At 41.6% G+C, this 13427-nt stretch overlaps 1 protein-coding gene across 1 annotated transcript; it reads left to right on the top strand.

Moving 5' to 3' along the window:
• The first annotated feature begins 1965 nt into the window (after window positions 1–1965).
• Window positions 1966–6416, top strand: LOC125554498 (uncharacterized). Its single transcript, XM_048718039.2, has 5 exons — window positions 1966–2085; window positions 2288–3894; window positions 3991–5010; window positions 5102–5185; window positions 5274–6416. Exons 1-5 carry the CDS (start codon window positions 2037–2039, stop codon window positions 6231–6233), a joined length of 3720 nt encoding a protein of 1239 aa, XP_048573996.2. The 5' UTR covers window positions 1966–2036; the 3' UTR covers window positions 6234–6416.
• The last annotated feature ends 7011 nt before the right edge of the window (window positions 6417–13427 follow it).

The following is a 13427-nucleotide window of genomic DNA, read 5'->3' as shown; positions in this document are numbered from 1 at the left end:
TTAAGTGTCCGTGTCTATTCGGAGCTTTCTATCTACTACTATGACAAAATGAAGTTCAGTGATCAGGTAAGAAAATTGGTTGCTTTTGGGCTGACGAGACTAATTGCAATGGCACTAAATACATACTCCTACGTTACATTCGGAAAAGGGAGTCATGGTGGCAGCCCCACCGAGCTTCACAGGCTCTCAGAGCGAACTGGCTAATTGGTTGTTTGGATGGTTTGCCAAGGCTCCTGCGGATGAACGAGAAGCTATGATCCATGCAGTCTACGCGCTTTGGCTGGCTAGAAATGAAACAAGGGACGGAAGGAGAATTGAAGAACCACATGGAATAACAGAGAAGGTGTGCTTTTATGAGAGAGTGGCGCGAGGTCCATGTCAAGCCGGCTCAGGCAACCATACCCATCGTAGTGCAGCGCTGGACGGCGCCGGAAGAGGGCTGGGTCAAGGCAAATTCTGACGGCGCTACAGCAAAGTTCGGAGGCAAGAGTGGAGGAGGGGCGGTGCTTCGCGACCATAACGGTGCTTTTCTCGCTGGGGCGTGTCACTTCTTTCCTCATGTCGACGATGCTGAGGCTGCTGAGATTAAAGCATGCAAAAGGCCTCTGTTGGTGGCAATGGGGATCAACGTTCAGAGGGTTCACTTGGAGCTGGACAGGCAGGCTCTTGTGCATACGATCAAAAGCCCTGAGAGGAATCTGGCGGCAAATGGACCTTGGGTGGAGGAGATCAAGATGATGCTTCGAACTTTTCAGGATTTCCGAGTGTCATGGGTGAGGCGTTCTGCAAATGTTGCCGTGCACAATTTAGCTAAAGTAGGAGTAGGAGACGAACTTTGTAAGATATGGCTTGGATCACCCCCAGACTGATTGCGTTATGGAAGTGATCGCAGACGAGATCCCAGACTTTGTTTAAGTTAATAAATGCGGCGACATTTTCCCTCAAAAAAAAAGTACCACGGCAGATGAGGAAGGTGGGTGACCAAGTGTAAGCGTGTGACCTCATCGTAAATTTGCAGTGTCACTCCTATTGAAAGTACCTGTCATCCTTTTTTCATGGAAGAAACGGCTCATTGCATCACGGTGGTTGAGCGTTTCCGCATAGATATACGCATAGACAAGGACGCCGTCAGCGTTTTAGGTTGGGCCTCGACCCCATGCAGTGCAGGTTTTGTTGGTCAGATTCCGTCTTCTCACGTACTCTTGGGCTTCAACCCCGGCCAAATGTATGCAGTACGCAGTTGCAAAGACCACCTACATATGTAGCCTCTGGACGTTTGGAACGTCAATAAAGCTTGCTGCAAGATAGTCACGCCGTCCGCCCGCCCTAGCTAGCTTGTATAGTTCGTTGCGCGATGGATGGGTCGATGTGGTCTTGACGAGCGAGATATCCGATCGAGCTGTGCGAGTTAACATCATTCAAATCGATCACAAGATCTCCGTTCCGTGTCTGCCCGTCTCACGTGTCATACAGTAGCTAGGAAAGTCTAGTGTTGGTGATGTGTATGTCTGAGTGCCTCCCGTGAACAGAAGAAAACGTACCGAGTACCGACGCTACTGGTCCGTAAGGACGTGGCCACCGGTGCTCTGCATTCATGCATGGCACGGTTAACTGCAGAGTAAAATGCATTAGTGCACCCTAAACTTGCTGGTTAGGACCAAAACGGTCCTCAAACTCTGAAACTGTACTAGTACGGTCCTAATACTTGTTCATACGGTGCTCATACGGTCCTCCAATTTGATTCACAGGTCCTGGCGTACCTGAAACATACGATTTCGCTGTACAGAGGCTGGCCACGTCAACGTGGGGAAGTAAACTTTGTGTTCGGCCCCACTAGTCGTACAGAATTTCCCATCTGCCCTCATCTATACGAGACTCGTTCTCTTCTTCCCCTGTTTCGAGTCAGGAGCAGGGACGCGAACACGCGGTGGAAGGGACGGTTGATCGGCACCTCTGTCGGTCCATGCGAGCAGCGGGGACGGCGGAGGAACGCAGGGCCGCACTGCAGTAACTGCAGGCGGCGGTGCACGGCAGCGATGGTCGGCCCTGTACAACGCCATGAGAAAGGGGCGGCGCCCTCGTATGGTGAGTGTCAAATTTCCCACATAGCTGTGAAAATTTGCCCCTGAAAAGTGTTTTCCACTAGATTAGGCAGTTGTTTAGCGATCCCCCATGATTTATGCATTGATTTGGTGGCATTTGACGTACATTAGGCTAGGGTTTACATATTTGTAGGGTTTATCTCAAACTGAATGTCTCAATTAGTTCAATTTTGCTCTTTTTGCAGCGGAAGACAGTGACTTTTTCACTTTGGAGTTCGTTCATGGAGGATTTTTCCATGGCAGTGGAAGAAATAGAGCCTATCTGAATGGGAAAAAGACTTGTTATGATTTTTGTGAAACTGGGTGTGTATGCATGAAGATGTTTGAAGATTTGGTAGAGCATATTGGGTATGAGACGGCTGGTAGGGTTTCCATGTACTGGTTGCTACCTGGCTCTCAATTGAATGAAGATGGTGCAAGGCTATTATCGAAGGAAGAAGAAGTTTGTATTGACATTGTGAGAATGGTAAAAGGAGGGCACCGATACTTGATGATTTTTCTGGATCATGGAAACAGCTACAATGGTGGACGAGGATCAGCGTGGGATGCCGTGGTTGGCACTCCACTGACATTTTTACCTCCTGTTATCAGTCCTAAGAAGAAAATCATGGGTGATGTCAGTAGTGAAGAGCAGAGCACAGTGGATGGCAGTTATGTTGACGTCAACACTATATGTGAGGCCAATGAATTTGCAAGCAATGAGGAAGTTGTTAGGTTGAGGCCAAGAGCAAAGCAAGGTGATGTCAATGAAGAAGGATGTGACGGTGATGATGATAGTGAAGATAGTGATTATGTTCCCGAGATTGTGGACAGTGATTACGATTTGGAGGATGGTGATGAGGACTTGGTGCAGGAGCAACTACATTCTGTTAGTGATAGGAAAGGGAAGCAAGTGGTTGAGGATTGTAACTCTGAAGATGAGAAATTAGAAGCCCCGGAGTCAGACGAGGATGAGATGAAGTTCAATTTCAAATCTTTTACGGCAGAAGATATGCATGATCCAAAGTTCCATGTGGGTCAGCTATTCTCATCAGTTGATTTGCTAAGAAGAGCAATCAGGGAGTATAGTGTGAAAGAGAGAGTGAGCATCACATTTCCCAAGAATGATAAAAGTAGGATTGGAGCTAAGTGTGAGGATGGATGTCCATGGTATCTTTATGCCTCATTGGACAAAAGGACAAATTCAGTTATGGTGAAAACCTTCAACAGTGTGCATCATTGTAGCAAGAAGTGGCAAGTGAGGGCATTTACTGCCAAGTACATTGCTAACAAGTATGTGGAGAAAATAAGAGCTAATGAGAGGATGACCCTCAAGGGATTGGCAGCACTTGTGCAGGAAGATTCCAACATGACAATTAAAAGAGGGAAGCTAGGGAGGGCCAGAGGACTAGCTTTCAATATTATATATGGAGATGAAATAGCACAATACAACAAGTTGTGGGACTATGCAAATGAGCTGAGGAGATCCAATCCAGGAAGTACATTTTATTTATACCTTGTTGAAGATGGCCAGTTTGAGAAATGCTACTTTTCCTTTGATGCTTGTAAGAGGGGTTTCCTATCAGCTTGTAGGCCTGTTCTTTTCCTCGATGGTTGTCATTTGAAGACACAATATGGAGGCATCCTACTTAGTGCAGTAGGAATGGATCCCAACGATTGCATAATTCCTATTGCACATGCAGTGGTTCAGAGAGAAGATACAAAGGCTTGGAGGTGGTTCTTGACAACTTTAAAGAAAGATCTTGGTATTGTGAACAATGATCTTTGGACTATCATGTCCGACAAGCAAAAAGTGAGTGTGTCTTACCTAATTTTGAACATTTTCATATTGTACATGGGCTGCATTTAAATATTATTAACACTTGTTTTATGAATTTACTTATGTCAGGGTCTAATAAAGGCAGTGAAAGAACTGTTTAGTGGTTCCCCACATAGATTTTGTGTCAGGCATCTTTGGCAGAATTTCAACAAAAATTTTAAAGGTGAGGCCCTCAAAAACCAACTCTGGAAATGTGCTAGAAGTAGTACCGAAGGGAAATTTAGACATAACATGAATGAGATGTTAGTTCTAAACAAAGAGGCACATGATTGGCTAGAGGAGTTGGACCCTCCAACATGGGTTAGGGCATTTCAAAATGAATTCCCAAAGTGTGATGTCTTGTTGAACAATAACTGTGAGGTGTTCAACAAGTATATATTGGATGCAAGAGAAATGCCTATAATCAGCATGTGCCAGAGGATTAAAGGACAACTAATGGGAAGAAATCATAGCAAGCTGCAAGAGGCCTTGAAGTGGCCTGGTACTATATGTCCAAAGATAAGGAAAAAATTGGACAAGAATGTGGAATTTGCTAGAACTTGCTATGCTTCACCAGCTGGATTGGGAATCTTTAACGTCAATAATAGAGGTGTAGACTACGGGGTCGATTACCAGTTGAGGAAGTGCAGCTGTAGGAGATGGGATTTGTCTGGCATTCCATGCAGCCACGGAGTAGCTGCTCTTAGATATGACAAAATCAATCCAGAGGATTATGTTAACTCATGTTATTCTATTGCAACATATCGCAAGGCATATGAAAACATTATTATGCCATGCCGAGATATTAGTGAGTGGAGCAAAATGAATGGCAGAACTATCGCACCACCACCATTGGTAAAGCAGAAAGGAAGGAGGAGGAAGAACAGGAGAAAACAGCCAGAAGAGAAACAAGGGAAAAAAGGAGTAAAAATTACAAGGGCAGGGGCAATAATCCATTGCAGCTATTGTGGAGTTGCTGGCCATAACATTGGTGGTTGTATGGACTTCAAATTAGGGTTAAAACCAAAGAAAAAATCTGAAAGGGTCAGAGTGAGGGCAGAGCCTGATGTTTCCTCCTCCTCGGATGAGGAAGAAGCAGTTGTCACTCAGGTGAGGCCCTATATCTAGCTTCATGATCTTCATTATGTTACTAATTATATGCTTCAACATGTAAAAATTGCCATGCTTTTACTGTTTGTAGGAACAGAATCAGCGGACAGAAGGTTTAATTCAAGAGCCAGTACATTTGTATCAGCCTGAGATAATTAATATTTTAACACAGGAGGTACTTATAGTAATTTATTTTCATTACACATAGCAAGTTCATGTACAAATGTTTCATGTATGATCCTCAAAATTGAGTTATATTTCAGAGAGAAGCAAGCCAGAGGGAAGCAAGCCAGAGGGAAGCAGTCCATCAAGGTCCATTACCAAATTCTGTTTTCATAGAGGAGCACATCATGTCTCAGCCACCAGTTATCCCTACTACTGCAACAAAGGAGGGCAATGTTCACAGGAAAAGAGAGGTTCTAGCATTGGCAAAGCTGAGAGCCGCAGCTGAGAAAAGAGAAGTTGCAGACCTAGCAAAGTTTGAAGCAGCAATGGCAAAGTTGAAAGAAGAAGAGGACAAAATTAAGCTTGCAGCTCAAAAGAGAAAGGAAGAGCTGGAAGCTAAGAAACAAGCAGCTGAGGAAAAGAAAAAAACTATACTAGAGGAAAAGAGACTTGCTGCAGAAGAGAAGAGAAGAGCTACTGAGGAAAAAAAGAAAAAAGCCCAAGAGGAGAAACTTGAAATGGCAGAGAAGAAAAGGCAAATGATGGATGAGAGAAAAAGAAATGCAGAGATAGAAAAACAAAAGAAGGCCGAGGAGAAGAGAAGGATTGCAGAGGAGAAGAAAATGATTGCAAATACAAAATACCAGCAGGAGGAGGCAGCTTTTCTGATACATCAAGCAGAGGAGTTTGAGAGGCAGGAGAGTTGGAGAAAATTTAAGGAGGCTGAGGAGGCTGCAAGGCAAAATGCTTGGGAGCAGCAGAACAATCAACAAGACACAACAAGGAATGAAGAATGGGAGCTGAGAAAGAGGAGAGCTGAAGAAACAAACAAGAAAGCCATGGATGACCAAATGGCAGATCAAGTAAGGAAGCAAGCCGTGTTGGAGGAACAAATGAAAGAAAGAGCTGCAGGAACTAGTTCAAGGATCGAGGAGGCAAGATTTAATCCTTGCGTTGTTCAAGGAAACAAGACAAAGAAAAAAACTGCACCTACCAATCAGAACATGACATGTTTTAAGAAACCTAGAAAGGTTAATATGTTCGACGAATTTAGGTAAAGGGATGTGAAGTTTGGAATGATCTTCATCTTTTTTTGTGTTTCTGCTTATGATCAGGTGCAAAACTTGTAATGGCAATGTTTTGTTTATGATCATTGTGCTGATCATGAAGTGTAAGAGGTGTCTTCTGATTAGGAAACTACTATTGCAGACCATGTGTTATTTATACTGTGAAACTTAATTACCCAGTTTTTTCAGCTGCAAAAATCATGTTTATGTGTGCTTTAATTTGTGTGAATCTCTTGTTTCTGAGCTTCAACACTTTTTATTCTCATTCAGCAAATGCTTTATATTTTAAACAGTGCGTTGTGCCAGTAACGGTCTGTACTGTTATTCTATTCCAGTTCTATAAACCAAAATGCAGTCAACATCGTTGATTTTGTTTCGCCATTTACATTTAGCAAGTATTGTTCATTTTCATGCTAAAATTTCACAAAAATCTAGTTCAAATAAGTTCATTTCATTTCACTCATAAACTAAAATCACAAGTTGCTCCATACATACAACAACTGGTTTACAAAAGCCATAGCAACTTGACACACACAAGTACATGATCTTCATGCACTGGACACAGAAACAGGACACACACTTGATGCACTCCTCAAAGAGCATCACCTGAGCCGTCATTGCCATCCACACTACCCAGCATTGTGGTGAACTAATGGGTCGTGTTGCACTTGTCTGACGACGGGAAGTATAGCGACAGGTCACCTCCATGCCCACCTCTGCGGCAGGACAGTGCACTTCTTCTCCATGGCCGCCAAAAGCGCTGAGCGTCACCGCTGAACTACCATCGCCGACAGCCGTCGCGAGCACCAACGAGCTCATCCAGGGAAGCCGGCCGCGGAAGGAGAACGTGGCCGGTCTCCGGTCGGAAGCACGGCTGACGACGGGCGGGGCAGCGACGACTACGCCCGACGGGAGAGACGATACGAGGCTGCCGCCCTCGCCTGAGACCGAGCTCACGGTCACGCTCGCGCCACCCATGGGTGCGGGAGTCCGGCGAAAGGAGGTATTTGGGGCGGCAGTGTGGCGCCGGCTACGCGAGTACGGCGGCGGATGGAGGGATTTGGGCGCCGCGGGAGTGTGCGAGGGTTAGGGATTTGAGAGCGTATTGGGGATTTCTGCCCACCGGCGACCAAGTCAACTGACTAGTGGGCCCTACGAACGCTGACATGGCCAGCCCAATACGCTCTGTACAGCGAACTCGTATGTTTCAGGTACGCCAGGACCTGTGAATCAAATTGGAGGACCGTATGAGCACCGTATGAACAAGTATTAGGACCGTACTAGTACAGTTTCAGAGTTTGAGGACCGTTTTGGTCCTAACCAGCAAGTTTAGGGTGCACTAATGCATTTTACTCGTTAACTGCATATTGGAAAAGATTGTAACACTAGTTACCTGAGTGGCTGACTCCAAAATAAAAGCTGAAACTGGAGATATCACTTCCGATTGAACAAGGCCATGCGACTTCTCGTCCGATGATGAACAACATATGCTAGCGCTTGTCGCTTAGATTTCCTTTTATACGTAGGACGTGTTTCAAATGCACTGAGACGATTGTGCCGAGGCGATTATGAAAGAGATTGTAGAAAGAGATGATGAAAAGACGATATGGCTTTTCATAATCTCTTCTTTCATCATTTTACTTGTATAGGAATCCGCTTTTTTTTTCTCTCTTTCGAGGGAATATGGAAATCGTTTGGTGCAGATGGAATAACTATCATTGTGCAAAGGCGAAGAGTAGTAACTCGGAATTCTAGAACCCGATTCCTACTTAGCGCTTCAAGCGCCGGATACTTCGTTAGCGGTAACTGCTGCACACGATTTCCATAAACTACTGGCTAGTGAAATGGGCCGGCCCAAATCACGTACTCCGATCACCGGGTTTGGAAACCTTCCATAAGGCCCCCTCCAGTTTTCTGTGGCTAGGTTCTTGTGGTTTTCGTGTTTCACCGGTTTTTGTTTTGTTTATGTTCTTCTTTTTCCTTCTTAATTCATAATTTTGTAAAACTAGTGACTTTTCTTATTATCTTGCAATTTTTTTTTCAAATTCGTAATTTGTTTCCAAAATTTGCGTTTTTCTAAAATTCGTGAATTTTTTTTTAAAATTCTATGATTTATTTATCAATTTTATGAACTTATCTCAATTTTCATATTTTTTGAATTCATATTTTTTTTCAATTTTTTTGTTTTTTTAATTCCTATTGTTTCTAGAAAAAATTGCATTTTCCCACAAAAGTTAATGGTGAGAACTGGTCAGTGGCGAACCGATCAACTGTTGTGTACCAAGCGACCTGGGTTGTGAGCGAGGTGCTCAACTCACTGCTAGGCAAGCCCAGGAAGCAGAGCGTGTGAGCGTTGCATCCTACACGACGCAATGGCAAACTACCAGATTGTAAGGCCGAGATCCAATGGGCCTTTTACGTTGTCACAAAGACCAAACAACCCGTGACTGCACCACTAACAGATTATAGCTTCTCCAATGCATCTACTAAAAAAAGCTTCTCTTGCGAACCAATAATCCTAGACTTACGTGATACATCTACATCTATGGGAAGCAACTTGGGAACAACATCATGTTAATCTCTCCCCACCTAATTTTTAGGGTGGGGCTCTGCTTTCCATCATTTTCCAACCATACGTTGCCAACTCATCCCGTAACTTCAATCCCGTAAAGTTGCCCGTAGGTGTAGTTCCCTGAAATGCGAACTAGGTCAATTCCATAAAAGCTCCCCCGTAAGTCAAGCATTTTTGCCCTTTGACTATGGACGTGTGTGTGTGCGGCTGTGCACGCGCGCATTGATTAGCGAGTTGTAGCACTATTAGGCCAATCTTATTTTACACAATCACATAAATGTATCAATAAATGTGTGATTTTTCTAAACGCATGTAATTTTAAAACGTATGAACATTATAATTTCAAATGCATAAATATTCTTGAATATACACATTTTTTATATATGAACAAATTTTAAATGCATTATGCTTTTTAATACACAATGTATATTTTAAAACATTATTAATTTATTTATGTTGAATATTAGAAAATATATTAATATATTTTTGACAGCAAATATGTGTTAAGACAATTTTATAATATATCTGTCCATTACATGAAGTATATATTTTCCTAATAAAATATTGTTACTGAGCCATGTCTGGTGCAGACCTTATAGGAAAAACTTCAGCCGACTTGCCACATGTCCTACACTTAAAGTCTAGAATAGGATTTCGCGCGCAGGTCATTGAATAGTGACCGCGCACGTGCCGATTTATTCCAAAATTTTCCCAACAAGTTTATTTCTTCCAAATTTATTTACTTTTTAATTTCAAATCTTGTTTTGATTTTTTTAGAAATTGGTCAACATCTTTTAAAACTGATGACCTTTTTAGAAAATGAGGGGAAAAATCAAATTCATGGACATTGTTTGAAATCTGAGATCTTTTTCAAATACAAGAACATTTTTAAAATTTAATAACATTTTTGACATTTGGGAGCAATTTTTGAAATTCTTGGCTTGTTGCTCAAATCTGATAAACATTTCAAATTCGTGCACATTTTTTGAGTATGAACATTTATTTAATTGCGGGAACATGTTTCAAATCATGAGCAGTTTTTTTAAAATTTGGAATTTTTATTCAAGAATACATTTCCAAATTTATGAATTGTTTTCGAATTTTGGAATCTTTTCTAAAATCCAAACATTTTCAAAAAAAGAAGCAGGGGCACTCCACACCCCAATAAGCCGGTCGTCCGCATCAAAGTGCGAGCGCATGTTCCCGTTTGCTGCACTTGTGGCACGCAGAGCGGGGATTAGGAGCTTCCTAGAATAGGGGGCATCGCTTTGCCTCACCTGCTGCGAGACAGACAGTGTGCTCGTCTGCAACGTCTACTTGGCAGGCAGATCGTATTGTTAGTTCATTAGTTTTATTTGTATTCTAAAACATTCTAAATAAGTACTTGAGAAACTAATTTAACCAAAAATTTATAAACATTCATCGCACATTTTAAAATGTTAATGCGCGTGAAAATAATGTCTGTGTAACTTTTAGAAAAATATTGATGGCATTCAAAAAACTATGTTCATGATATTATTAAAAATGTTTACATAATATAAAACAAATGTTCAGATAATTTAAAAAACTATTGGTAGCATTTTTAAAAAGTTCACGCATTTAAAAATATGTTCATGACATTTTTCTAAAATATTGGTACAAATTAGGAAGTGTTATCTTAATTTTATAAAAATGGTTCACACCATTAGGAAAATGTATGTGACATTGAAAAATATCACGCCTTTCAGGAATATGTTTGTTACATTTTAAAAGTTACAATGTAAAAAAAATGTTCGCGTATGTAAAATGTAGTACAATTCAAACAAATGTTTAATGTGTATTTGAAACTGTTTTGCATGTATTAAAAAAATGTTCAAACATGTATTGAAAGAAACTGTTTAAATTTGTTTTTGAAAAAAATATTCGCCATGTTTTAAAAAATGTTCAACATGTATCAAAAAATGTTGCATGTGTAATGAAAAATGTACAACATGTGTTAAGAACGTCAATATTTTCTTGAAAAAAAGGGGAAATGGTAGGAAAACCGAAGAAGACCAATAGGAAAAATACATCGAAACAAAGAAAGAAAAAAAATCTATACAGAAGCTTCTAGAACCAGTCCAAGCCTGTCCATCCAAACTTTCTTTTTTATTTTGAGGCAAGTCCATCCAAACTTCCCAAAACCTCTAGGTGGACCTAAAGTATTGGGCCGTCCCGATAGCTCGTCACGCTGCGGGCGAAATATAGCCCTGACCTAGAATTGGAGCACCCGCTGGGAGCAACTAGTTAACGAGCGCTCCTTCGGGAGCCTCGTAACGATCAGCGCCACTTGGCGCGCACTCAGCCATTCGCCACGTATCGCGCTCTGGACGCTTCCTTCGGATTTTTTTTAATTATTTTTCCGCACGCGTTTTCGGCTTCTTAAACAGTTTTTTTTCGGGTTTTTTCGATGTTTTGGTTTTCCCTTGGTCTTTCTTAGCTTTTCGATAAAAAAATTTGGGAATTTTTTTTTGCACGAAAAAAACGCGTTTTCTTTTATTTTCCTTTCGCGAAAGTCACGGTTTTTCTTTCGCAGAGTCACGACCGTGCCTCTAGAAAAGGGAAAAACAAAACGCGTTTTCTGTTTTTTTTTTCTTTCGTGAGAGTCACGATTTTGTTTCCGCGAGAGGCACGGTTATGCTTTCGTGAAAGTCACGACCGTGCCTCTAGGAAAGGGAAAAACAAAACGCGTTTTCTATTTTTTTTATGAGTCACGGTTTTGCTTCCGCGAGGGGCGCGGTTGTGCTTTCGCGAAAGTCACGGCCGTGCCTCTAGGAAAGGGAAAAAATACGCGTTTTCTGTTTTTTTCTTTCGCGGGCGTCACGGTTTTGCTTTCGCGAGAGGCACGGTTGTGCCTTCGCGAGAGTCACGGCCGTGCCTCTCGGAAACGAAAAAAACGTGTTTTCTGTTTTTTTCCTTCCACGAGAGTCATGGTTTTGCTTTCACGAGAGGCACGATTGTGATTTCGCGAGAGGCACGGGCGTGCCTCTTTCGGAAAGGAAAATAAACCATGCTTCCGGTTCGGTTTTTTCGTCCGGTTTTTTCATGAAAAAAAAGTTCGTCAAAACCTATTAACATGGGATCTAGTTTTGAAGATCTCGACGCGAGGAATCCAATGATGAAAACGGTTCGAAATTTAGACGCATGGTTTAAGAGATAAAACGTTTTGAATAAACGGATTTACGAAAAAAGGGAAAACTCTCAGGTCGCGACAAATGGCGCGATGCATGTGCGCCACTTGTCGCGACCTGGGAAAATGAAGTGTTCTTTACAACGAGTACTCCTTAATTAGTGATTTCGGCACCCGCTGCATTAAGCTACCTAAAAAGATGTCGAAAAGTAGTTGTAGCATTAAGCTTACCGCTCAATGCGGCCCATTTAACATGTAATATATATTTTCTTTATAAATATAAAAATGGATTCATTACATTAGTTTTCTATGATCATATTAACAAATTTAAATATTACAGAAGCATGTAATGTTGATAGGACGGGACAAAACATTCTTGATTTTTTGTTATGTTCTGTACAGACTAGATCGCCTGTATTGGACGTGATGCATGATGCATCGATAGAGTTGATAACTACTACCTCCATTCCTAAATATAAGACATCCAAGTTTAGCTCAGACATAACTGCCTTCTTTTTGAGCGTAGAGAAGTGTCAAACCAAACTACTACCTTCATCCCTAAATATAAGACATTGGGGTAGTTTAATGTTGGTGCCTATGTGTGTGTGGGAGGGGGGGGGGGGGGGGAGGGGGGGTGGTTCTCCAGGCTTGTCCATGGGGTGCTCCAGACGTGTGATCAACTCCAACATTGTGAAGGTCATCGATGATCGACGCAATGAAAAATGAGATGCACTTTGGTTGTAATGAGTAAATATGTACTTTGAGCTATAAAAGAACACGTATTGGGAAAAAAATATTTATGCATATCAAAATAAGCGTCCTTGTATTGATAAGTATGTTCATTATGCGAATCAATCTGTGGTTTGATGGTTAGGAGGATACGGTATCTCGGCCTATCAGAGTTCAAGTCCTGATACTCACATTTATCCTGAATTTATTTTAGAATTTTTCCCGAGATACGCGTTCAGTGGGTGGAGCCATTTCCATTGACTACGAGACGTCAACGATGACTTCGTGAAATCTCAAGATGATATGCCGGCTCAGTCTCTCGGAGAGTCTGTGCGTGTGCGTTCATAGAGGTGGGTGTATGCACGTATATGTGAGCGCTTGCATCTGTACCGTATTATAAAAAGTATGTTCATTATTAAAAATAATCTTGCACATGAAAAAATATTTCTGTTTTGCAAACAATAAAATGTTCTCATATACCAAAGTAAATTTATAGTTTTTACCCGAAAATGGTGCGTCTATTTTTTCAAATTATTTTTGTATGTGAAACAGTAATACTCATGCTTTGAAAATAGAAAGTTTACGAGTTCCTCGGAAGTGTTTGTGTATCACATACTCCTCAAAAATATAATTGGGGGCACTATGGTCCTTTCCTCAAAAATAAAATAAAACTACGTGTCCGGTTGAGTAATTTTTTTGTTTTTGTTTTCGGACATAGCAGGATCAAGAAATGTCA

The sequence above is a fragment of the Triticum urartu genome, chromosome 5A, assembly GCF_056163025.1.
Source record: "Triticum urartu cultivar PI428250 chromosome 5A, HENAU_Tu73, whole genome shotgun sequence".
In the NCBI taxonomy this organism is placed as follows: domain Eukaryota; kingdom Viridiplantae; phylum Streptophyta; class Magnoliopsida; order Poales; family Poaceae; genus Triticum; species Triticum urartu.
The sequence above is the reverse complement of the archived record's forward strand: the minus strand, read 5'-3'. Positions and strand labels throughout refer to the sequence as shown.

What these genes read in the sequence shown, in the direction of transcription:
- LOC125554498 (XM_048718039.2), top strand. Translation starts at nt 2,037, where the DNA reads ATGGTCGGCCCTGTACAACGCCATGAGAAAGGGGCGGCGCCCTCGTAT. An exon ending in AGGGGCGGCGCCCTCGTATG is followed by an intron (nt 2,086 to 2,287) that starts GTGAGTGTCAAA and finishes CTCTTTTTGCAG; the next exon opens with CGGAAGACAGTGACTTTTTC. An exon ending in TTAATATTTTAACACAGGAG is followed by an intron (nt 5,186 to 5,273) that starts GTACTTATAGTA and finishes GTTATATTTCAG; the next exon opens with AGAGAAGCAAGCCAGAGGGA.